This window comes from Carettochelys insculpta, chromosome 2 (assembly GCF_033958435.1).
Source record: "Carettochelys insculpta isolate YL-2023 chromosome 2, ASM3395843v1, whole genome shotgun sequence".
In the NCBI taxonomy this organism is placed as follows: Eukaryota; Metazoa; Chordata; order Testudines; family Carettochelyidae; genus Carettochelys; species Carettochelys insculpta.
Window position 1 is genome coordinate 236559602 of NC_134138.1, and position 24311 is coordinate 236583912.

At 41.4% G+C, this 24311-nt stretch overlaps 1 protein-coding gene across 2 annotated transcripts in view; it reads right to left on the reverse strand.

Annotated features, from left to right (window-relative positions):
• Positions 1-21243, reverse strand: part of CFAP69 (cilia and flagella associated protein 69) — a 61197-nt gene extending 39954 nt beyond the window's left edge. The window contains exons 1-5 of one of the 2 annotated variants that reach the window (XM_074986256.1): positions 21120-21243; positions 11770-11832; positions 9189-9254; positions 8212-8321; positions 593-669 (exon numbers count right to left, since the gene is read on the reverse strand). In XM_074986256.1, the coding sequence (XP_074842357.1) occupies positions 593-669; positions 8212-8321; positions 9189-9254; positions 11770-11832; positions 21120-21212 (409 nt within the window). In that variant the 5' untranslated portion in view covers positions 21213-21243. Of the gene's footprint in view, positions 1-232; positions 278-592; positions 670-8211; positions 8322-9188; positions 9255-11769; positions 11833-21119 lie in introns of those variants that run through there. The other variant, XM_074986257.1, reaches the window with a different exon arrangement.
• Positions 21244-24311: the final 3068 nt, after the last annotated feature.

Sequence of the window (24311 nt, forward strand, 5' to 3'; positions counted from 1 at the left end):
AACCTCCAGGCAGCAGAACTTTCTGTTCCCAAATTACAAGGACATTCTTTTTTGTTTGACCTCTCATACACTACATTTTGCTTCACCTCTGTTCCTCAGTTTTTCCCACTTGCTGGTCTGCTATTCCTCTTTTCATTCACATCTCTGTTGCATACCCAGAACACATCTCTTGAGCCACTGAGCTCGTAGTGTTGTTGTTTTAAAACTAAAATGTAATATTTAAGAGTCTCACAGCAAAATGAAATCAGCCAATGGATCAGGCTACAGGTGTAATACTGAAATATTTCTTGAGCTCTCCTGGGCTAACTCTGGTGGGTAGCCCCTCTCATTAGGAAGAAAGAAACTTGACTGGGTTATCAGCCAGTTAGAATTCTCCAATATCCTGAAAGATGCACAAAAGAAGTTCTTAGCAAAGTAGCAATGCTTTTGAACATTGGGAAATTCAGAACACTGACTGACTCAGGATGTCGCAAGAATTTGTAATTATAAATACAGGAACAAAATCAGATAAATTCTAAGATACAACTGAGAATATAATGGTGGTTCTTTTTATTATCCTGGATGGTATTGCAGCTCAGCAATCTAAACATACCGAATTGTGCAACTGATTCTAAAGCAACTGGGACGTAGTTTACTTCATCAGATAACTTCTTCTTTAAAAATGGTAACCTGCAAAAATTGCATAAGTAAGTGATTATAACTGTCCTTAGAACACAGCAGAAAAACAGTTTAATCAAAATCCATTCATGTTGATACCAACATTTTATGGAAGAACAATCTCATATTCTATCATATGAAATTTCTTGAAGATAAGGGCAATTTTTCTAGAATACACAGATTCTTTCCATTCTCTGATATCAGAAAAAAGTGTTTACTTTCATGATCTAACGCCTAAATTTTTAGCAGGTAGAAGTCAATAGCTGCAGCAATTTATATTAGTTATACCAAGAACAAATAAATCTCATTTAAATATGGTAGATTAAGCTCAGTAAAGCTATGTACATGACAGGCACTATTTCAGGATATGACAGCATCCTGAAATAACTGTTTGTGTCTAAGAAATATGCCCATTGTCTCAAAACATTTTTTGAGATAACAGGTGCACTATTCCAGCATCCTGGCACTCCTCCTTGCAGGGAGCATATGGATACCTTGAAAAAGCACTTTATTTCGGCATGTGGTATCATTTACACAGTGCCACATGCTGAAATAGCTTATTTTGAAATTGCCTCGAATAAGCTATGCAATTTGCATAGCATAAATTGCGTAGCTTATTTAGAGATAAAGCTATTGGTGTAGACACAATCTAACTGGAGTGATGTTGGTCACATGAGAAAGGCAGGCTAACCACAAATGAGAAAAAAGAACCTATCCCCAGGAAGGACAGCTTGCAATATAGAAAAATAGAACTATTAGTTGTATTTAGACTTCTTGGACTCAAATTCTCTCTTTAAACTGGGATATTTTTCAGATAGTTCACTCAGATACTATGAAGGCAAAGACTATAAGTACATAAACATTCAAAAATTGCCTTTGGCGTCAACTAAATATTAAGATGTTATGCACTGTTCATGACATATTGTAGTGCATGCATAGCTTTGCTGTAGGTTTTCTGTAAAGGGCAAGACCCACAGCACAGGAAGGGAGAGAGAAAATAATGGGACAAATGGGGAGAAAGAGACAGCAAAGGGAAGAAGAAAAGTGTGAGCAAGATAGGTAAAGAAATTAAGGGTAGTGGTAGAAGAATGGAAAACTGGATGAGACACAAGACCAGCTGTAGAAGGAACTTCCAAATAATACTCACTCTAATTATGGACTTCATCCCACTGAAATAAAACATGAAGTATGGACACATCCCCATTATATAAATAAGTTAAAACAAAGAAACAGGGTCCAATACCACATCTATACATTCTCTGCAGAAAACAGTATTATTTCTGAACTCTAAAATAGCTGAACACTTACTTCTCACTGAACTAATATCACTAAGTTTAATAGTCCTTATACCTTTACTGGAAAACTTTTATCATGTTGCTGCCATACAAGGAAGAAACTGAAAACTTTAGGATATACCACTGTGGGGCAGCAAAGCAGCACAATTATGTTCAGAGGTACCAGAGAGAAAGCTATGCTGGTCTATATACTATCAAAAAAAAAGGCAGTCAAGTAGCACTTTAAAAACTAACAAAATAATTTTTTGGTGGTGAGCTTTCGTGGGACAGACCCACTTCTTCAGACCATAGCCATACCAGAACTGAGTCAATATTTAAGGCACAGAGAACCAAAAACAGTAATCAAGGTTGACAAATCAGAAAAAAATTATTAAGGTGAGCAAATCAGAGAGTAGAGGGGCTGGGGCGGGGGAGAAGGTCAAGAATTAGATTAAGTCAAGTATGCAAACGAGCCCCTATAATGTCCCAGAAAATTCACATCTCGGTTCAAACCACGTGCTAATGTGTTGAATTTGAATATAAAAGAGAGTTCAGAAGCCTCTCTTTGCAGACTGTTGTGAAAATTTCTCTTCATTAAAATGCAAACTTTTCAGTCAACATTTTAATGGAGCGGGCCGTTCTGTTAATGACCTAAAAGTGTGAAAACAAAAAAGCAGTCAAGTAGCACTTGAAAGACTAACAAAATAATTTATTAGGTGAGCTTTCATGGGACAGACTCACTTCTTCAGACCATAGCCAGACCAGAACAGACTCAATATTTAAGGCACAGAGAACCAAAAACAGTAATCAAGGTGGACAAATCAGAAAAAAATTATCAATGTGAGCAAATCGAAGAGCAGAGGGGTAGAAGGGGAGGGGGAAGGTCAAGAATTAGAGTAAGCCAAGTATGCAAATGAGCCCCTATAGGCTACGTCTACACGTGAAGCCTACATCGAAGTAGCCTATTTCGATGTGGCGACATTGAAATAGGCTATTTCGATGAATAACGTCTACACGTCCTCCAGGGCTGGCAACGTCGATGTTCAACATCGACGTTGCACAGCACCACATCGAAATAGGCGCAGCGAGGGAACGTCTACACGCCACAGTAGCAGACATCGAAATAAGGGTGCCAGGCACAGCTGCAGACAGGGTCACAGGGCGGACTCAACAGCCAGCCGCTCCCTTAAAGGGCCCCTCCCAGACACACTTGCACTAAACAGCACAAGATACACAGAGCCGACAACGAGTTGCAGACCCTGTGCATGCAGCATGAATCCCCTGCTGCAGCAGCAGCCAGAAGCCCTCGGCTAAGGGCTGCTGCACACGGTGACCATAGAGCCCCGCACGGGCTGGAGAGACAGCGTCTCTCAACCCCCCAGCTGATGGCTGCCATGGAGGACCCCACAATTTCGACATTGCGGGACGCGGATCGTCTACACGGTCCCTACTTCGACGTTGAACGTCGAAGTAGGGCGCTATTCCGATCCCTTCATGAGGTTAGCGACTTCGACGTCTCGCCGCCTAACGTCGAAGTTAACTTCGAAATAGCGCCCGACGCGTGTAGCCGCGACGGGCGCTATTTCGAAGTTAGTGCCGCTACTTCGAAGTAGTGTGCACATGTAGACACAGCTATAGTGACTCAGAAAATTCCCATCCCTTTTCAAACCACGTGTTAATGTGCCGAATTTGAATATAAAAGAGAGCTCAGTTGTCTCCCTTTCAATAGTGGTGAGAAAATTTTTCTTCAGTAACACGCTAACTCTTAAGTCATTAACAGAATGACCCACTCCATAAAAATGTTGACTAACCAGTTTGTGGATCTGGAGTGTTTTTATGTCTGTTTTGTGCCCATTAATTCTTTGTTTAAGGGAGTTAGAAGTCTGTCTTAAGTCATTCTGTTAATGACTTAAGAGTTTGCGTGTTACTGAAGAAAATTTTTCACACCACTATTGATAGGGAGACAGTTGAGCTGTCTTTTATATTCAAATTCGGCACATTAACACGTGGTTTGAACCGGGATGGGAATTTTCTGAGTCACTACAGAGGCTCATTTGCATACTTGGCTTAATCTAATTCTTGACCTTCCCCCACTCTACCCCCCACTCTCTGATTTGCTCACCTTGATAATTTTTTTCTGATTTGTCGACCTTGATTACTGTTTTTGGTTCTCTGTGCCTTAAATATTGAGTCTGTTCTAGTATGGCTATGGTCGGAAGAAGTGGGTCTGTCCCACGAAAGCTCACCACCAAAAAATTATTTTGTTAGTCTTTCAAGTGCTACTTGACTGCTTTTTTGTTTTGATAGTATATAGACTAGCTCGGCTCCCTCTCTATTACTATAAAAGTTTGAGTTTTAATGAAGAGGAATTTTCACAACAGTCTGCAAAGAGAGGCTTCAGAACTCTCTTTTATACTCAAATTCAATACATTAACATGTGTTTGAACTGAGATATGAATTTTCTGGCTCATTATAGGGGCTCTTTTGCATACTTGGCTTAATCTAATTCTTGACTCCTCCCCCCACAACCCTTCTGTCCCTTTGCTCTCTGATTTGCTCACCTTGATCATTTTTTTCTGATTTGTCCTCCTTGATTACTGTTTTTGGTTCTCTGTGCCTTAAATATTGAGTCTGTTCTGGTATGACTATGGTCTGAAGAAGCTGGTCTGTCCCATGAAAGCTCACCACCTAATAAATTATTTTGTTTGTCTTTAAAGTGATACTTGACTGCTTTTTTTGGGTTTAATTATGTTCAGAGAAGTCAGAAATTTAGTTCCATTGTTGAATGACTGCTACATAAGCTGAAAATGAGCCATAAAAACAAACAAACAAAACTAATTAACTAAGGGGAAGTCTTCTGGATAATCATTATTATGGTGACAATTTCCATATTACAAGGAAAGTACTGATAAACATGAAATGGATGACACTTTAATTCTGATTTGTAAAAAATTTAAAAAAAGGAGTAGTATGGCAATCATGGTAGATAAAAATCAACAACTTAAATAAAAATGATTTTTTATTTAAATCCAATTAAAAAAAATCAATAAAATAAAATACTAAACTTTTCTTTTAAAAATAACAGTTACAATTAAGTCTAATCACAAGCATGTTGTACTGACTAACAGTCTCATAAAAATGCATTAATGGTTTTAGTCTGTCAGCCTATCAACCAGCTCTTGTATCTTGAAAGTTCTGCTTCTTCAATTTCTGTTTCTTGGGAGACTCACATGCAAAGACAGACACAGACTTGATAGGATTGTTTTCATTCCGAGCTTACGTGGTGGTGGACCTTAGCCAAGCACAGCAGAGTTAAGACATTGTCTAAAAACAGAGAGACAGTAAAGGACAAAGACAATATAGATGGGAACAGTGGAGTGGGCTAGAAAGAAAAGTGAAAGACAGTATTCAGTACACAAACAACTTCCTATAGTCCCCTAAACTTTTGCCGTAGAAAACTGTTATGACTTCTGGGCGTAAAAGAGACCCTGCCTGAGAATATTTTGAAGAAATTTGTTTCCTCGGTGAAAAAAAGAAAATATGTTAAATACAAACAGTGCAAGACGACTGCTTAAAGGAACAAAATGATGTGGATATCTCTGAAGAATAATGTGGATCAACTTTGCAATGCGTCATTCTTCAGGAATTTTAGTTTAAGTGTGATTTAACAAGAAAATTCCCAAGCTGTCATGTTGGGTGTTGCTAAGGAAACAAAAAGTTTAGCTAAATTAATTCTTATGACTTGTTTAATGAGTTAACTAGGTTTAGAATCTGTCACTCAAGTACACAGTTCAAAAAGCTGCAGTAAGAGAAATCTAAAGTTACTAATGCTGTCATTTTCTTATTTTATATTACACAATACTTTCCTCTTATTTTGGAAGTTCATAGTCACAGATCATAATGGTGATGCCATCGATCTGTTTTCTATTTTACTTCAGCATAACTCAGCTTCCCCAAAGGAACCCCATTCAATACTTGTTTTAAATGGCGGTTACACCAAAATTAAGTGCAATCTAAGCAGAGCCAGTCTTAGGTTTTTTGGTAACTTAGAAGCATATCAGTATCGAAATGACAGTGGATGTGGGTAAGATGAGAGCTAGATATGGAAGTTTTAAGGACACTGTACATTTAGGCTGTGTCTACACTACACAATAACTTTGAAGTTGCTTAGAGCATCTATACACAAAACGCACCCTCCCTTCCCCCTACTCTCAAGTTAAGCGTCTACATACAATTAGCCCCTACTTTGCTCGTGTCGTATATACTGGCTGCAATCTCCTGAGACTCAGGTGAGGCTCAGCTGGGAGGAGGCTTTGTTGGGTGTCCCAGAAGGGAGGGCGATGATGAGGGTCCTGTCGGTGAAGCCCTCGTCACTGTCCTTGGTCTCGGTTGGAGGGGCCAGCCTCATCCTCGCTGTCCGCAGGGGGTGGACCAGAGGTGCCCACTACCTGCTCTGGGGTGGCTGCCTCCCTTAGCCCCAGGGGTCTGTGCAGCTCCTGATAGTCGGGGCAGAGGATAGGCTGTGCTCCTGACTGGCTGGCAGCATCGCAGGCCTTGATGTAGTTCTGCCTCAGTTCTTTTACTTTTATCTGCACGCTGCTGCCAGTGTGGTCAGGGTGGCCTTGAGTGGCGAGGCCTCAGCGTTTCTGTGGCCGGTGCTGGTTTGGCAAAGAACCCCTCCTCCCCCCAAAGAGCAAGAGGTCCTTCAGCTCGTCCTCAGTCTAGGAGGCTCCCCTTCTGACATGGCCCTTGCTTGGGCACTGTGGGCCCTTGGACTCCTCATCTGGGGCTCTCAAGGCGATGGGGATCTTGGCGTGATGCCATGCTGGGCCAGGGGTGCGGACGCTGGATGGTGCGTCGAGCAGGGACAGTCCAAGGGGGAGCTTGTGCTGCACATGCTTTTGGCATGCTCTCAGCTTCCTGCCTGGGGTTGCCAGGAAGTTGTTTCCTTTAAGGTGGCCAGCAAGGATCATAGAGCCCTGCCTGGGCTTGCCAGAGTGCCTTCGTCCTCCAGGGGGGCTACCTCCTTGGCCGACTCTTTACTTTGAAGTAAGGAGTGCAGAGCATCTACACACACTTAACTTAGAAGTTAAACTTCAAAGTAAGCCAGGACTCCATTCCCGGGAATGGAGTGGTGACTTCCAAGTTAACTTCAAAGTAAGGGAAAGTACATGTAGATGCTCTGCATGCTACTTCAAAGTTAACTTCGAAGTATGTTTGTAGTGTGGACGCAGCCTTAGTGTTCTGAGGACTTGACTGTTAGAAGTAATAACATTTGATTATTTTTTTAAAATGAGGATAAGAACAGCCATCAGCCAGCAACTCAGAAGACTGCTGCAATTGTAAATGTGAAACATTTATGTAACATTTAAGATTTAGTTTAATAAAACATAAGTGCTATTGTGCTTGTGTGTATGATTTAGTTCTTGCCATCTTGACATAGATGACTATTATGTACTATTTCCTAAATCAATTAAAAGTCAAGTTATCTAAATTGATTGCACAAAGTATAACCTTTTAGATGTTGTAAAATGCTGTACTGAAGTGAAAATTAACATATTTAGTGATCAGATTTGCACCACTGTTTGAAGAAATATGTGAAGTAGTATCGGTAGGAAACCTGATTTAAATCAATCTTTTCTGGTGATTTAAAAATCACAATTTAAATCAATGTTTTAAATCACCTTGATTTAAATCAATCCACCCTTATGGCCATGAAGATGTTAAAAAGCCATTACAATTTAATATTAAATTCTAAGTAGATTAAAAGGGATTAAACCAAAACAAACTGCCTCAAATTGTTTTTGTATAATTCCAAAGAAATTAACCTAAGATTTTCACTTCATAAATCTTACCTAAAGCTATTAAAGTCTCATAAGCTTCATCTTATGTTTTTTACTCACCTGGAGAACATTTTGATACAACAAAATACACCTTTACATGACTTATTGTTTAATCTCTTGGAGGGGGTGCCAATAGTTCCAGAACACCATACTGCAGGCACTGAGGCACCTGAGGGAATCCTGCTTTCTGGCATCCAGGGATTAATTATAATACAGTCTTGAACTGGCAATAGGTATTTCCATAGTTCCTGAACTATTAAAAATGGTATTTTGATGTTTACAACAATCATACTTAAAGAAATCAGGTTATAAAAGGGAAGGAAACAGAACCACTATATGCCACCTCATCTCACAGGGATGCTGTGAAAATCATTTAACATTTTTATAGCACATATAAATCCTCGGTGTTATGTGTTATTGAAGAATGATGCACTTACCCACATAATTTAAGAATGTCACATGTTGGCTCTATGAAAGCCTCTTGGTACTGAATTTTTTCTGCACAGAGGTTAAGAATTTTAAATATTTGTGATAAATCCTTAAGAGGCTTTTAATGTTCAATAGTTAAGGAAATTAAACTGTTAGAACTCCTGAAAAAGAGAAAAAAATACTTACTTCTTGTTCTATACTTTTCAGATAGAAACATGCTAGTCCAACACCTTCAAATTTGGATTTGGATAACTAAAATTAGGCACATAAATCCCTATATAGGAACAACAACTATAAGCGGTTTTATTTTCAGATGTGTGAACCATCTGAGATGTCTTAACCATTGATCTCATAAACATCTGAAAAGCATAGCTAAATATGTGTTTATATGCCAAACCTGAAGCACTCAAGTTGGAAAAAATGAACCAAACACACATTTGTCAGGTAATCTTTATTCCCAGTCTCACCTACTATTTCTAGAAATTTGTTACATAGGACTGGCACTGTTAATATATTATATAAATTATTTGGCTAATTAATCTGGGTTTGGTTTTATTTACATGTCACTTTATACCCAGTAGTCATTGTTATTCTTAGTCACATTTGTTAAGTATTAATCATTATAACACGTTAGAAACCTCATCTGTGCTGAGATGTAAAAGCTGGTTACATTTACATTTATAAAGTCTTCTATCTAAATTTTTCTATGATGCTACATCTTGAGATTTTTTCTATGCTATTTTGAAGCAAGTAGTACCAACCAGACAAAGAATATTTCTTATCCAAGCAACTCTACTAGTGATAAGTATCCACAGGCCTTTTCTAAGCCAGTGATTAAAGTACACATGAACCACTGATGCTATTACATCTCTGTGCAATGTGACTGATCATAAGCTACTTTGCTCAAAAGTCAAAATACTAAGAAAATATAAGACCCTGCATCCTGTTTGAACTGAAGTTTCCACAGAGGAGTGAAAAAGGATACAAGTCCATTCTCATACCGCGTCACTACTTTCTTGAGAATTTCTAGCTGTTTTTCCTCCTCGTTATTCTTAAAGAGAGAGCAAGAGAGAGAGGAAAAAAAACTTTAAATTGCAGAGTGCCTTAAATGATCTTGTTGAATTCCCTTTTGAGTTCAAATGAAAGTGGGAAAAATAGATTTAAAAGACACAATATACTATGAAATTCTCAAAGTGTTCAGCACCAGGATCAGTTCCTTGATTTTACCACATATTTTTAAAAATGCACAGAACACCTTCCTATTGTCTTGCAGACTTTTTTAGCAATGAATATTTTGGTTGAATGTGTGGGCTCATCGTATTAAATCATCTGACAATACTATGAGTAAGCAGGGCTGTCTAATAGGTGAAGTAATTCACCATCGTTATTGATACAGTGCGTATATGAAAGTATGATGTGGCATTTTGATTGTAAAATTAGGGATCCCAATGTAATTAAAGAAGCATTGACGTAGGATAGTCTTGCTCAGAAATCATTACAAATTGTTGCTATGAAAATGTCTAATGACACATTAAGTAGTTTATGCAGCAGCCTGTTGTTGTTCTTTGTCTGCCTTCACAGTCAACTTCTTAGCTGCAGACTCTTAATATGTTCTTACGCCTTCCCTACGAAGCCTCAGAACCATATTCTTACTTCTGCCATGGAAGCCATTCCATCCCTTTAATTTGTACTGGGATAGTACCTAGGAGTCCTAGCCTTGGACCAAGGTCACCAGTGAGCTAGGTGCTGTACACAAACAGAACAAAAAGGTGATCTTTGCACGAAAGAGCTTACAATCTAAGACAAAAAACAAAACAAAACAAAAACAGATGGAAACAGACAGAAAAAAATACAAGGAAATGAGACAATATTGATTTGTGTGACAGGCAGTGGTCACCACACACCAAACTGTCAAATTTTTGATAGGCATCACGCTAATTTTAAGGAGAGATTTGAAAGAGAATAATGAAGCAGCCTTGTGAATGTTTAGTGAGAGTACCTTGAAAGAATAGGGGACAGCATGGGAGAAAGCTGGTTTAAAAATTTAACCGGTGGTGTAGGACACTGGCATCATTGGCTAACCAGATATGAGTGCTGACAAACTGATGGCCTATGAAAGGCAGTAAGCGATTAGGCATATATCCTGATGGGCCTTAGAAATGAGAACAAGCAGCTTAAATTTAGTGCAACGGAGAAAAGAAAGCCAGTGGATGGATGCAAAGAGAAGTAGTATGTGGTCAAGGCAATGACTTAGAAAAGTGATCTTTGCAGCAGCACTTGGAATGCATATGAGCTAGGCAAGTATTTGTCTTCTCCACCACTGCCCACTACTACTGGAAATACAGTTGATTAAATAGATAAGAAACCCAGTCTGGTGTTGCAGTTCCCATTATTTGTACTCCTACTGTAGTTACCCCTCCTGTGTACAACCCCCTAATTTTTCTATTCTTCTGAAGTATCATTTTTGACACTGTAAAGCTCAGATTCCAGAACTGTCCAAATTCTATCATTTGCTGCAGTGTCTGTATTTGAGTAAAATCCCCTTTTGCAGCTAGCAATGTGCAGGCCAACTGTATATCTGGTAAAGAAGCTTTGCGGGAAAAGGGACTAAGGTTATGTCAGGACATGTCCATCACAGCACTGCAGAGTGGATATTCTAGGCTCCTTTGAAACTAGGAGGCCCAGTAGCATCTCTAAATTAGACCAGTAGTTGTTTCAGCCACTCACCAGCCCAGAATCTGAAGGCCTCCTTCCCCAAGTTGCACCTGTATATGCTGAGCCTCCTGGAGGTGCAGCAGACAATTTCACAAATGTATTTTTTGTGAGGATCATACACAGCTTCTCTACATATCATAGAGAAAAGAGAGAGAAAAACTTGCTCTCCTTTGATTTTATAATCTAATATGTCAAATGATGCTGCTGCTTAAAGTGTGTACATGATAGGATTTTACACTCTCAGAGAACTCTTATATCTCTCCTGTATTTGATTTGTCCTACAGAGACCAAAAATAGTCTTTTGAGGCACACACTGTAATTGCTTCTGCTTGTCTTGGTGTTTGGTCCTGTTTATTCTTGGCTGACCCCCCAGCTTCTCCAATTCAACCCCCTTAGAGAAATGTTAGCAGTTAATACGGGGAAGTACATACATATTGATAAGCTTTAAACAACTCTAGGTATTGTAACTGCTTTCATCGTGGTGGGTTTCACAATTTAAAGCTGTCATCTTGGACAGTCAATTGCACCAACATTGTCTCTTTTGCCCCATTGAGTCTATAGTCTACACATTTACATCAATTCTTGTGGAAGTCCACATTTATGAATGAAGACATATGAATGAAGATTTAATATAAACGCTCTTAGGTACCATTGCTCCTTGACACTGAATACCTTAAAAGATGTACATTGCAATTCTACCAGTATAATTATTCCACTTCAGGAATTTGTAGTACTAAACACTGGGGCTCAATATGTGGCTATCCCAGTTTTATTTGTGTATTTAATTGAAACACATTTTATTATTACCCTTTTAAATGTAACACAAGCCTTCTTCCTCATGTTGTACTTACTGAGCTGGAATCTTCAAGTAGTTTGATGACGTGATTAAGGTCCACAAACTTCAACTGACTACCCTAAAAACAAACAAAGTTCTTAATTTTTTTCCAATATTTAAAAATGTTAAAATTGAACAATGTTAAATATGAAAAAATAGGGACCTATTCTTTGAGGCTATAATTCTAGTGTGCGGTGCAAGACACCGTAGATCGTGAGACTCAGGCTTTGTCTACACTGCAGGGTAAGCCAGTGTAAGTTACATAAATTGTCTAAGTCAAGTCAGTGCAGTTTAGCTGGTAAATTGTTGCATAAGCTGTGCAAGCTAAGCCAGTGCTAAGATTTAGTGCAGGTTAGACACTGTGCAATGTCAGCAGAAGGCTGGCATTGCTTCTGCCTCTTATTAAGGTAGAGTAGTGAAGCTGACAGGAGAGTGCTCTCCCACTCACATATCGCGGCTTCACCAGACCTGATGAAATCAAAGCTGCTCTGTTGAGAGCAGCAGCTCTGTTGTAGCTTACAGAACACCAAGCTCTGAGTCGCTAGTGGTTCTGAAGTTACAATAATAAGGAATTACAGCCTCATAGTTAAAAATATAGCTTTCTTCTGCTTTTACATAAATGCCTGAAGAGGGATCCCAGACTTCCATTTGTATACCTTCTATCCATGCCACCTCTTGAATCTGTCATGCAGCATGTCCACCCTGTCATTCAACAATTCACATGTTTCCTCATTCTTGTTCTCCTTATATCACTGAGCATGGTTTTTTCTTTTGTTCTAATGATTTCATGGCTTTAGAGTTGGATGCAATGAAATGTATGTGATCTTTCCATTGATGTTACTGGGCTTTAGACCAGCTCCTTGGTGAGCACAGCTGCAATTAAATCAAACACCTTTAGGCTAGGTCTGCACTACAGGGAAAAATCAATTTAATATATATAGCTCCAGTTATATGAATTGCATGGTTGGAATTGATGTATCTGAAAAAGATTTCTTCCTGCCATCCCCACAGTGGGAGGTCAATAGGAGAAACTGTCATGTCATCTTCCCTTAGTCTTTGCAACAGCAAGGAGTACCAGGGTTAATGGCGGAGCCTCGATGGTTTGATTTAGTGCGGCCCTACTAGGTGAGCTAAACTAAACCCCAAAAGTCTGACCACCACCACGCTGACCTTCTGGTAAGTGTAGATGTACCCTACATCTCCAAGTTTAGTCTCTGGCAACTATCAGAAAGAGTGGGATGTCTGCTCCCAAAGTCTAATGGCAGCATTGCAATAATATGATTGATTATAATCCCAATTTTCATGTGAAATGTCTCCTGGTTATTGTTAGCCTAATGGTAAATGTTTTGTGAATGTATGATTACTACTTCTGAGACTTCTTGAATTAGGGCAGTCAAACAATAAAAAAAATTGCCACTAATTGTGCAATTTTAAAAATTAGTTATGATCAATCACATGATTAATTGTGCTATTAAACAACAGATACAATTTATTTAAATATTTTGTATGTTTTCTACATTTCAATATATGTTTATTTCAATTACAATTTAGATTACACAGTGCACAACGATCACTTTATATTAATTGTGCTATTTAACAACAGATACAATTTATTTAAATATTTTGTATGTTTTCTACATTTCAATATATGTTTATTTCAATTACAATTTAGATTACACAGTGCACAATGATCACTTTATATTAATTGTTAATTACAAATATTTACATTGTAAAAGAACAAAAAAATGAGTACTGTAATGCAGTCTCTTTAGCATGAAAGTTGAACTTACAAATACAAATTTAGGTACAAAAATAACTGCATTAAAAATAAAACAACGTAAAACTTTAGCTTCTACAAGTTCATTCAGTCCTATTCTTGTTAAAAAGATAATTCAGACAAATGTATTTGTTTACATATGCAGGAGACAATGCTCACTTCTTGTTTGCAATATCACCAGAAAGTGAGAACATGTGATTGCATGACCTTGTTGTAGATGGCACTGTAAGATATTTATGTGCTAGATATACTTAAGATTTATATGGCGCTTCATGCTTCAACCACCTTGCTGAGGATGTGTGTCCATGCTGTTAATGGGTTCTGCAATAATGATCCTGAGCAGTGTGAACTGACACATGTTCATTTTCATAATCTACTTGGATGCCACCAGCACAAGGTTGATTTTCTTTTTTGGTGGTTTGGATTTTGAAGTTTCCATAATCAGAGACTTGCTCCAAACCTCAGATTTTGGAAGACAAATCAGATTCTTAAGCCTTGGGTTGAGTGCTATAGTTACCTTTAGAAAGCTGATATTGATACCTTCTTTGTGCTTTGTCAAATCTGCAGTGAGAGTGTTCCTAAAATGAACAATGTGTGCTGGTTTATCGTCCGAGACTGTTACAACATTAAGTATATGGCAGAATGTAGTAAAACAGAGCAGGAGACAATTCTCCCCAATGAGCTCAGCCACAAATTTAATTAACACATTTTTAAAGGTTATCATCAGCATGGAAATGTCCTCTGGAACGGTGGCCAAATCACGAAGGGGCATATGAATGTCCAGCTTAACTGACTCATATATACCTTGCAATGCCAGCTACAGAAGTGCCACCTGAATGTCTGGTCTCACTTTCAGGAAACACTGTAAATTAGAAGAGGGCAGCATTGCCCTCTTTAAATGTAAATAAACTTGTCTTCGCGACTGGCTGAATATGAAGTAGGAATGAGTGGACTTGTGAATTCTTTGAAGAGCCCTTACTCCCCAAAATTTTGTGTGGGAGTAGCAGCACTTCATTAGTATTCTCTGATCAGGCTGCTTACCATGCCCCCTTCAAAGAAGGGGGCTAGTGTAGACACAGCCTAAGAGAACCAAAAAAGTGCCACCATGGCTTAACAACCAGGTACAAGAAACAGTGGAGATAAGGCATCATTTAAAAAGTAGAAGTTAAATCTCTGTGAGGAAAATAGAAAAGAGCATAAACTCTGTCAACTGTAAAATTAAAATAAGAAAAGCCAAAAAGGAGTTTGAAGACCAGCTAGACAAAAACTCAAAGTAATAGCAAACTATTTTTAAGTACATCAGAAGTAGGAAGCCTGATAAACAACCAGTGGGACCACTGGATAATTGAGGTCACTGAGAAGAAACTAAATAAATTCTTTTCTTCAGTCTTCAAGGCTGAGGATGTTAAGGAGATTCCCAACCATCTGAGCTGTCTTAACCATTGATCTCACTGAGAGCTGTGGGCACTAAACATCTGAAATGCATAGCTAAATATGGGCTTATATACCAAACTTGAGGCACTCAAGTTGGAAAAAGTGAGACCACTGGATGACTGAGGTCACTGAAAAGAAACTAAATAAATTCTTTTCTTCAGTCTTCAAGGCTGAGGTTGTTAGGGAAACTCCCAAGCCTGGGCCATTTTTTTTTTTAGTTGAAGGATCTGAGTAACTGTCCCAGATTGAGGTGCCACAGAAGGTTTTAGAACAAATTGATAAACTTAAGAGTAATAAGTCACCAGGACCCAATGGCATTCACACACAAGTTCTGAAAGAATGCAAAGTGTGGCTTGTAATCTATTCTTTAAATTAGCTTCTTTACCTAATGACTGGAAGATGGCTAATGTTAGCCAATATTTAAAAAGGGCTCTAGAGGTGATCCTGGCAATTATAGACCAGTAAGTCTAACATCAGTACCAGGCAAGTTATCTGAAACTATAGTAAAGAAAAAAATGTTCAGACACATAGATGAACATCATTTGTTTTTGTCAAAGGAAATCATGCTTTACTACTCTACTAGAGTTCTTTGAAGGGGGGGCGGTCAATAAGCACGTGGACAAAGGCAATCCAACAGATATAGTGTACTTAGATTTCCAGAAGCCTTTGACAAAGTCCCTCACCAAAGGTTCTTAAGTAAAGTAAGTTGCCACGGGATAAGAGGCAAGGTCCTCTTATGGATTGATAACTGGTTAAAAAGAGAGGAAACAAAGGGTAGGAATAAATGGTAAGTTTTAAGAATGGAGAGTGGTAACTAGTGGTGTCCCCTAAGTGTCCATACTGGGACCTATCCTACTCAATCTATTTATAAATGAGCTGGAAAAGGGATAAACAGTGAAGTGGCAAAATTTGAAGATAATTCTCAACTGCTCAAGTTAGTTAAGAACAAAGCACACTGTCAAGAGCTTCAAAAAGATCTCACTAAACTAAACTAAAATGATTGAGTGACAAAATGGGAAAAGAAATTCCATGTTGATAAATGTAGAGTAACGCATGTTGGAAAAAAATCCCAACTCTACATACAAAATCATAGGCACTGATTTACTTATAATTATTTGAGAGAGATCTTGGAATCATTAAGGATAGTTCTCTGAAAACATCCACTTTACTCTTCAGCAGTAGTCAAAAAAGCAAACAGAATGTTAGGAATCATTAAAGAAGGGATAGAGAATAAGACTGAGAATATCATATTGCCTCCATGTAAATCCATGGTACATCTGCACCTTGAATACTACATACAGATGTGGTCGCGTCATCTCAAAAAATATACTGGCATTGGAAAAGACTCAGACAAGGGCAACAAAAATTATTAGCAAAACAAAAAAGCAGTCAAGTAGCACGTTAAAGACTAACAAAATAATTTCTTAGGAGAGCTTTTGTGGGACAGACCCACTTCTTCAGACCACAGCCGTACCAGAACAGACTCAATATTTAAGGCACAGAGAACCAAAAACAGTAATCAAGGTTGACAAATCAGAAAAAAATTATCAAGGTGAGCAAATCAGAGAGCAGAGGGGTGGGGAGGAGGGGGCAGTCAAGAATTAGATTAAGCCAAGTATGCAAAAGAGCCCCTATAATGTCCCAGAAAATTTGCATCCCAGTTCAAACCACGTGTTAATGTGTGGAATTTGAATATGAAAAAGAGTTCAGCAGTTTCTCTTTCCAAAGCAGACTGAAAATTCCAACGGAAATTACAACAACTACTTAAGGAACTCCCTGCTGCTACCTGGGACCTTATTCACGCAGATACACCATCTGAGCCCCAGCCTGGATCATTCTATTTACTTCCCAACATCCACAAACCTGGAAACCCCAGACACCCTAGCATTTTGGGCATTGGCACCCTTACCACCAGACTATCCAGTTACGTTGACTCCCTCCTCAAACCCTATGCCACCAACACTCCCAGCTATTTACGAGATACCACCGACTTCCTGAGGAAATTACAAAACATCGGACAAGTTTTTGACAACACCATCCTTGCCACTATGGATGTAGAGGCTCTGTACACTAATATTCCACACAAAGACAGATTACAAGCAAGCAGGAATACCATCCCTGATGTCAACACAGCCAATCTGGTGTCTGACCTCTGTAACTTTGGTCTCACCCACAATTATTTCTGATTCGGGGACAATTTATACCTCCAGATTATTGGAATTGCTATGGGCACCCACATGGCCCCACAATATGCTAATATATTTATGGCTGACCTGGAAAAATGATTCCTCAGGTCTCATCCCCTATTACCCCTCCTCTGCTTAAGATACATAAAGTTGTCATCAATGATTTGGACCCATGGTGTAGAGACTCTAGAAGAATTCCACACAGACTTTAACAATCTGCACCCCACCATCAATTTATGCCTCGATTACTCCACACAAGAGATACATTTCCTGGACACTACAGTACAAATCAAGGATGGCCTGATCGGTACCACACTGTACCTGAAACCTACTGATTGCTATACTTACCTACACCCTTCTAGCTTCCATCCTGCACACATAACTAGATCCATTGCTTGCAGTCAAGCCCTTAGGTACAATCTCATTTGCTCTGATCCAACTGACAGAGACCAAAAACTACAAGATCTCTACCAAATATTCATAAACTTGAATTACCCACCAGGAGAAATAAAAAAAACAAATTGACATGGCCAGACGAATACCCAGAGACCACCTACTCCAAGATAGGCCCAAAAAAGCCAAGAACAGAACACCACTAGTCATTACCTACAGTCCCCAACTCAAACCACTGCAATGCATTACTAAAGACCTACAACCTATCTTTAATCAGGATGCCACAGTCCAGAAGGCCCTAGGTGACAGGCCTATTCTCTCCTACAGACAACCTCCCAACCTTATGAGGATTCTCACCAAACAGCCACAGTCTATACTGCAGAAATACCAGTCCTGGGACTTTTCCTTGCAACAAAGCCCACTGCCAGCTCTGTCCACATATCTATTCTGGTGATACCATCACTGGACCTAACCAGGTTATTCACAGAATCACAGGCACATTCTTATGTTCTTCAACTAACATCATATATGCCATCATGTGCCAACAATGCCCAGATGCTTTGTATATTGCACAGACTTCAAACTCTCTCAGACAAAGATTTAATGGGCACAAAACAGACATCAAAACATTCCTGATCCACAAACCAGTTAGTCTACATTTTAACAGAGTGGCCATTCTGTTAACACTTAAGAGTTTGCACCTTATTGAAGAAGAATTTTCAGTCTGCTTTGGAAAGAGAAGCTGCTGAACTCTCTTTCGCATTCAAATTGGACACAACACATGGTTTGAACTGGGATGCAAATTTTCTGGGACATTATAGGGGCTCTTTTGAATACTTAGATTAATCTAATTCTTGACTCCCCACCACCCGCCGCTCTCTGATTTGCTCACCTTGATAATTTTTTTCTGATTTGTCAACCTTGATTAATGTTTTTGGTTCTCTATGCCTTAAATATTGAGTCTGTTCTGGTATGGCTATGGTCTGAAGAAGCGGGTCTGTCCCACGAAAGCTGCCCTAAGAAATTATTTTGTTAGTCTTTAAAGTGCTACTTGACTGCTTTTTTGTTTTGATAGCATATAGACTAGCACGGCTCCCTCTCTGTTACTAAAAATTATTAGGGGTTTGGAACAGGTGCCATATGAAGAGAGATTAAAATGACTGGTACTTTTCAGCTTAGAAAAGAGAAGACTAAGGGGGCATATGACAGAAGTCTATGAAATCATGACTGGTGTGGAAAAAGTGAATAAGTTGTTTACTTGTTCCCATACCATAAGAACTAGGGGTCACCAAATGAAATTAATGGGTATCAGATTTAAAAACAACAAAATGAAGTTTCTTCTGCGTGCGGCACATGGTAGGTCTGCAGAATTCCTTTCCAGAAGATGTCGTGAAGACGAGCATTTTAAAATGGTTCAGAAAAGAACTAAATACATTCATAAAGGGTAGGCCCGTCAATGACTATTAGTCAGGATGGGTAGGACTTGTGTTTCTAGTCTCTGTTTGTCAGAGGCTAGAAATGGATGACAAGAGAGGGATCACTTGATGATTAACTGTTCTGTTCACTTGCTCCTCCAGGGCATCTAGCATTGTTGGGAGACAGAATGCTGGGCTAGAGGGACCTTTGGTCTGACCCAGTATGGATGTTCTTATGATGCTTCAGCTACCTGGATGCATCTGAGATAGTGCTTTGTGATTACTTATTAAAAAGTGAGATAGATCAGCACTGTATTAGGACTCAGTTTTTGAAGTAACCTCTTGCCAATAGGTGTTTGGTAAATCTGAAGAATCTTCCATTCATTTCCTCCCATAAAAAGGTTGGTTTCCTTCTGCACTTTAAGCTCCCAATTTGATGAAAGGAGTATAAGTGTCTCTGCTACTCTCTCTTACTCTTCGCTTGAGGCTGCTGCCTGGGACTCATCTTCCTGTACAGCCCCTATTTATTTGCATTCTCTTCCCTCACAAACCATTCCAAAACCTCCTTTTGTTACAGATCACAACTTTCTCAGTTACATGACTGTAAGTTCCATAGGGGTCAGATTCTGAAATGGAACAGTGAAATTGACCAGTCTTGCTGACTGAACTCTGCTATACAGAAAGGGGTCATAAAAAATCATAGAATCATGTATCTGTAATATGAAGACTAAGAGGTCATCTAGTCTAGTCTCTTGCACACAAGGTAGGACTAAATATGACAAACATGTGGTGTCCAACATGCTAATTACTAGCCACATGTGGCGATTTGGCTTGAATAATAAATACACTTTCAGAATAATGTGCCTAGTTCACCACAGCAGTAGCCACTGGTTGGACAAGTGTTTGTCTCACCTGCTCTTAAAAACTTCCAGGTGGCAACCCCTTTAGCCAATTTATTGTAGTGCTTAACTACCCTGACAGCCAGAAAGTATTTCCTAACTTTCATCCCAAACTTTCCTTGACGCAATTTAAGCTCCTTTCTTCTTGTTTTAGCCTAAGAGATTAAGAAGAATATTTTCTTCCTCTTCCTTATAACATTTTATGGATTTAAAAACTTATGTCCTCCCCTCAGTTTTCTCTTCTCAGCACAAAACTAATTTTTTTCAATCTTTCCCCATAGGTTATGGTTTTCTAAATATTTAATAATTTTTGGTGTTTTTTTTGTCTTTCTCCATGTTGTCCACATCTTCTTGAAATGTGGTGTCCACAATTGGCCACAGTACTCAAACTGAAGCCTAAACACTGTAGTGTAGTCCTGAATACTTATTTCTTGTGTTTTGCTTACAACATTCCTGCTACACATCCCAGAATGTTCTTCGATTTATTTACAACAGTGGTACACTGCTGTCTCAGGTTTAGTCTGTGATCCCGTAGTATGTCACTCCCCATTTTCTATGTGTGCAACAGATTAAGTCTCATGCCAGAAAAGGCTTCTCTCTAAACAAAACCAAAACATACTAGTATGACTCCTTACACATCACAGGCTGCTCAACCCCACCGTTACCCCTGGATTAAAGCGAGTGTTACAGCCTTTATGAGACTAAACTAGCGTGTGTGTCAGGCTCCTACAAGAGTGGGGAATCAATCTGGTGAGCTCCTTCAGCTGCAGAACTGAGTCAATTTACATGTGCTTCACCAACCATATGCACCAGTTGCTTCGCTTGTTAAGTTGAAGAGTCGGGTGAGGAGGCGCCGGCCCCTTCCCTGGGCAAACACCATCAGCTTGTGGGGACCCCAAGTTCTCACAGGTAAAACCCAAACCGCCCACAACCAGGTACACTGCTGCCCCCTCCACCAGCGAGGGCCCCGCCTCAGCCCACGCGAGGGGTCACTTCCTTGCTGCTGCTGGAGCAAGGGGCAGCAGCGGGAGACCCCTCAGCCGAGGGGACCGGGCGCGCCCCAGGTTCTCCCAGGCCTAGTGTTGGGCCCAGCAGGGGCTTCTGCCAGCAGCTACACACGGCCCCTCCCCAGAGGGCGCACGGCTCAGCAGAGGCCCGGGGAAGGGGCGGGGGCTCTGGCTGAGCGATAACCTCCCCCACCCCGTGACCGTGCTTGGACCCTAGGCCGGGCTGGCGCTGCAGGTCACCCCGGGCGCACTCACCTGGCTGGTGCCCAGGTCACTGTCCCTGGCCCGCAGCGGCCTGCGCTTCTCGCCGGGGGACGGGGCGACTTGGGCCCCGGCCGGCGAGGGCATGGCTGCGGCGAGCGCCGGGTGAGTGCGGGACCCGCGCAGCGGCCTCCGCCTGGGGCTCCTCCGGCGGCAGCTGCGAGGCAAGGCGGGCCGGGCGCCGTTCCCATGGCAGCGGGGGAAGCTGCCTACGACAGCGCGGAGGAGTTCGGAGCAAGAACGTTCCCCGCCCGCCGGCGGCCGCTGCGGGAGCGACCCGGGGATGGGCCACCACACCCCGGCCCCTCCCCGCATATCCAGCTCCCCCACCCCTCGCCCCCTTCTCCACCCCCAGCACGTCCTCCCCCCTCACTGTAGTTCCCCAGGGGCCCTTCCCCCTCACCTCAGCCCGCGTCCTGCCACCCCACTTTGCTCACAGCATATCCTTCCCATCCCCCCACAACCTTCTCACGCCTATCACCTGCTTCCCTGACACTCCCTCCCTCCCGTCTTTTCCCCACTCTGCCCCTTCCCTGTCACCGCACTCACAATGTGTCCTCCTCCCACCTCCGCTCCCTCCCCGATGCCCTCTCACTCACTGCACCTCCTCCCCACCTCAGCCCCTTCGCCACAGCATATCCTCCCCACCACACCTGAACCCTCTCTCCCTTTCCTGACAACCTCCTCACTCATAGCACATCCCTTCCACCTCCCACTTCTCAGGCAGCCATCTTTTTCACAGTACAACATTCTGCCCTTACGCCTCAACCATGCAACCTAGTATGTCACTGTCTGCCATACATCTCTGAACCCTTTACAGTAGGGCGACCATATTTCCCTGTCCCAAATACAGGGCAGGGAAATATGGGGGAGAGGGCTGGCCCCACCAGCCTCCCCCAAGCCCTGGGGAGCCAGGAAGGAGGCAGCAGCCACCCGTACTCTCCAGGAGCCCCAGGGAAGCAGCAGCTCCAAGAGCTGCCCAGGAGTCCCTTTTTAAAAATAAGTTGTGATATCTTTTTGGTATCCCAAATATGGGACTGTCCTATCTAATGTGGGACAGATGGTCACTGTACCTTACAGTCCCTCCCTCTGTCTCCTTACCCAACAACTTTCTTCTTCTAGTAGCCTTCTCATAGCCTGTCCTTCTGCCTCCCCTATGCATCAAAACCCCCCACACCAACTCCCTCAAAATCCAACTATGTCATTTCCCTAAATCACAACCTGGACTGCAGAACAGCTGTGTCCTCAATTCTCCAGTCTGGAGTGCTTTTTACATTGCTTTGCTGTGAGAGCAGCAACTCCTGGTCTTGATTACCCAGAGTTTGTAGCATGTAAGTTACTCACAGTTGAGTTTTAGGAGTGTTTCTAGCTAGCTATTTGTGATATTGCAGAGTGCACCAGGAAATTCTCATTTCCAGAAAAATGCATCGTAAGGACAACATAGACTTATAAAATGGCACATTTCATTAACAGAAAATTATATGCACAAACCATGTTGTCTCAAATGGATAAACTCTTCCATCCAAACAGTGGAGCTGTCATTTCCCCCTTCCTCTAAGGGGAGAGGCCATTTTTTCTCATCCTCTCAGAGGGATACCTCCTCGTCACAGAAGAGTGAGTCCTGAACACAGCCTCAATCATATCTCCATAACCAGGATCCAGTCCAATTACCTACTTATATCTGTTTCCTACTTTCTGGGAGGGGAGTTAAAAAGATTTTAGACAAGTCGCATGACTTTGCCACAGAGCTGCTGCTCCAGCATGTCACCTTATGGCCGGAAGTGGCATTTCAGTAGCTTTGCCTCTGTTTCCTTATGTCTCCCCTGGCTCAATCTGATCATCAGTGTGAGCTGGCTCTCCAGTCGGGCCACATAGGATCCAATGTCTTTCAGGGACAAAGAATATTATGTAAAGTCCAAGGGAAAACATCATAACTACCAAATCATCAGGTCAGGTGGGCTCAGCTGTTACTCTCCTCTTCTTTTACAGCAGCTTGGCCTTAGCTGCAAAAGAAAACTGCCCCAGCATGAACCCTAGTTCTTTGCTTCAATCACACTGTCCAGAAGCTGGCACTACTGGGGTTTTGCACAAGGCTTGGTCCCTGGTCAGTTCCTGCTAGGCTCCTGTCACATGATAGGGAGATGAGCAATTGTGTCCAGTAGCAGGAGCAAGAGTTGGTAGCCAGGAATCAGAGCTCACAATCAGAACTGGAATCTAAGCTGCCAGACTACTGCTGGTGCTGTGCTTAAGAGCCAGCCTGATGACTCTTGCAAACAATCAGCCCATATAGCCAAGCTGGCAGCCTACTATGGGTCAGCTTTGCTCATTATCTGTCTGTCTACAGAGCGAAGAAACACCAACAGCTGACCTGTGCCAGTCAACTTTTGCTAATGGGGCTATCTCACTGCTGTGCAGATTTTGGGGCTTGGGCTGGAGTCTGGGCTCTAGTAAACTGCCATTGGAGGGTCACCTGAACCCAGAAGTCTATACAGCAATGAACAGCACTGAAACCAGAGCTAGCCAGGAGGACAGCCATGGCTTTTTCTTTGGTTCCCTTAGTTGCCCAGAGACTGGCTCTGCTGCAGGCCCTGCTTCCTAACAATTCCTCAATTCTCACAGACCACTTTGCCTGCTCTGCTTTCCCCATCAGCATCCTATTGATGGGGCTTGCTTCTTTTTAAGTCTAATCGTTCACAGGGAGGGCTAGCAGGACAGAACAGAGTGCCACAAGGTCCTGAAAGGGGCAAAACTTGTTACAGTTAAAAAGGTAGGACGTCCCGTGTGGCAGAATGCAGGTACGGGATACCAGCTCCCCTGCGGTGAAACTATTGTTGGGGTTGTCCCTGTGTAAACATGTGCATACCTATAGGCAGGGGGAGATATGGAAGTGTGAGCAGGAGCTGGAAGGGCTGAAGCAGCCACCCTGGGGCCCAGGATTGGCTGGGAAGCAGACATCAAGACCCAGAGGGGCTGGAAGAGGTGTGGGAGCAGAACCCTAGTTCCCAGCTGGCTTCTCCACTCCCCCAAATCTCAATGCTTTCCCTCTAGTATTTCCACCTTTGGTTGGATGAATTCCTGGAGCTTTCATCACAGGACAGAATCTTTAATTAGCCTTTAGTTTTTAATTCCTGGAGATTTCAGGACAATCCTGAAGGTTGGCAACTCTATTTTCCCTTCCTATTCCTC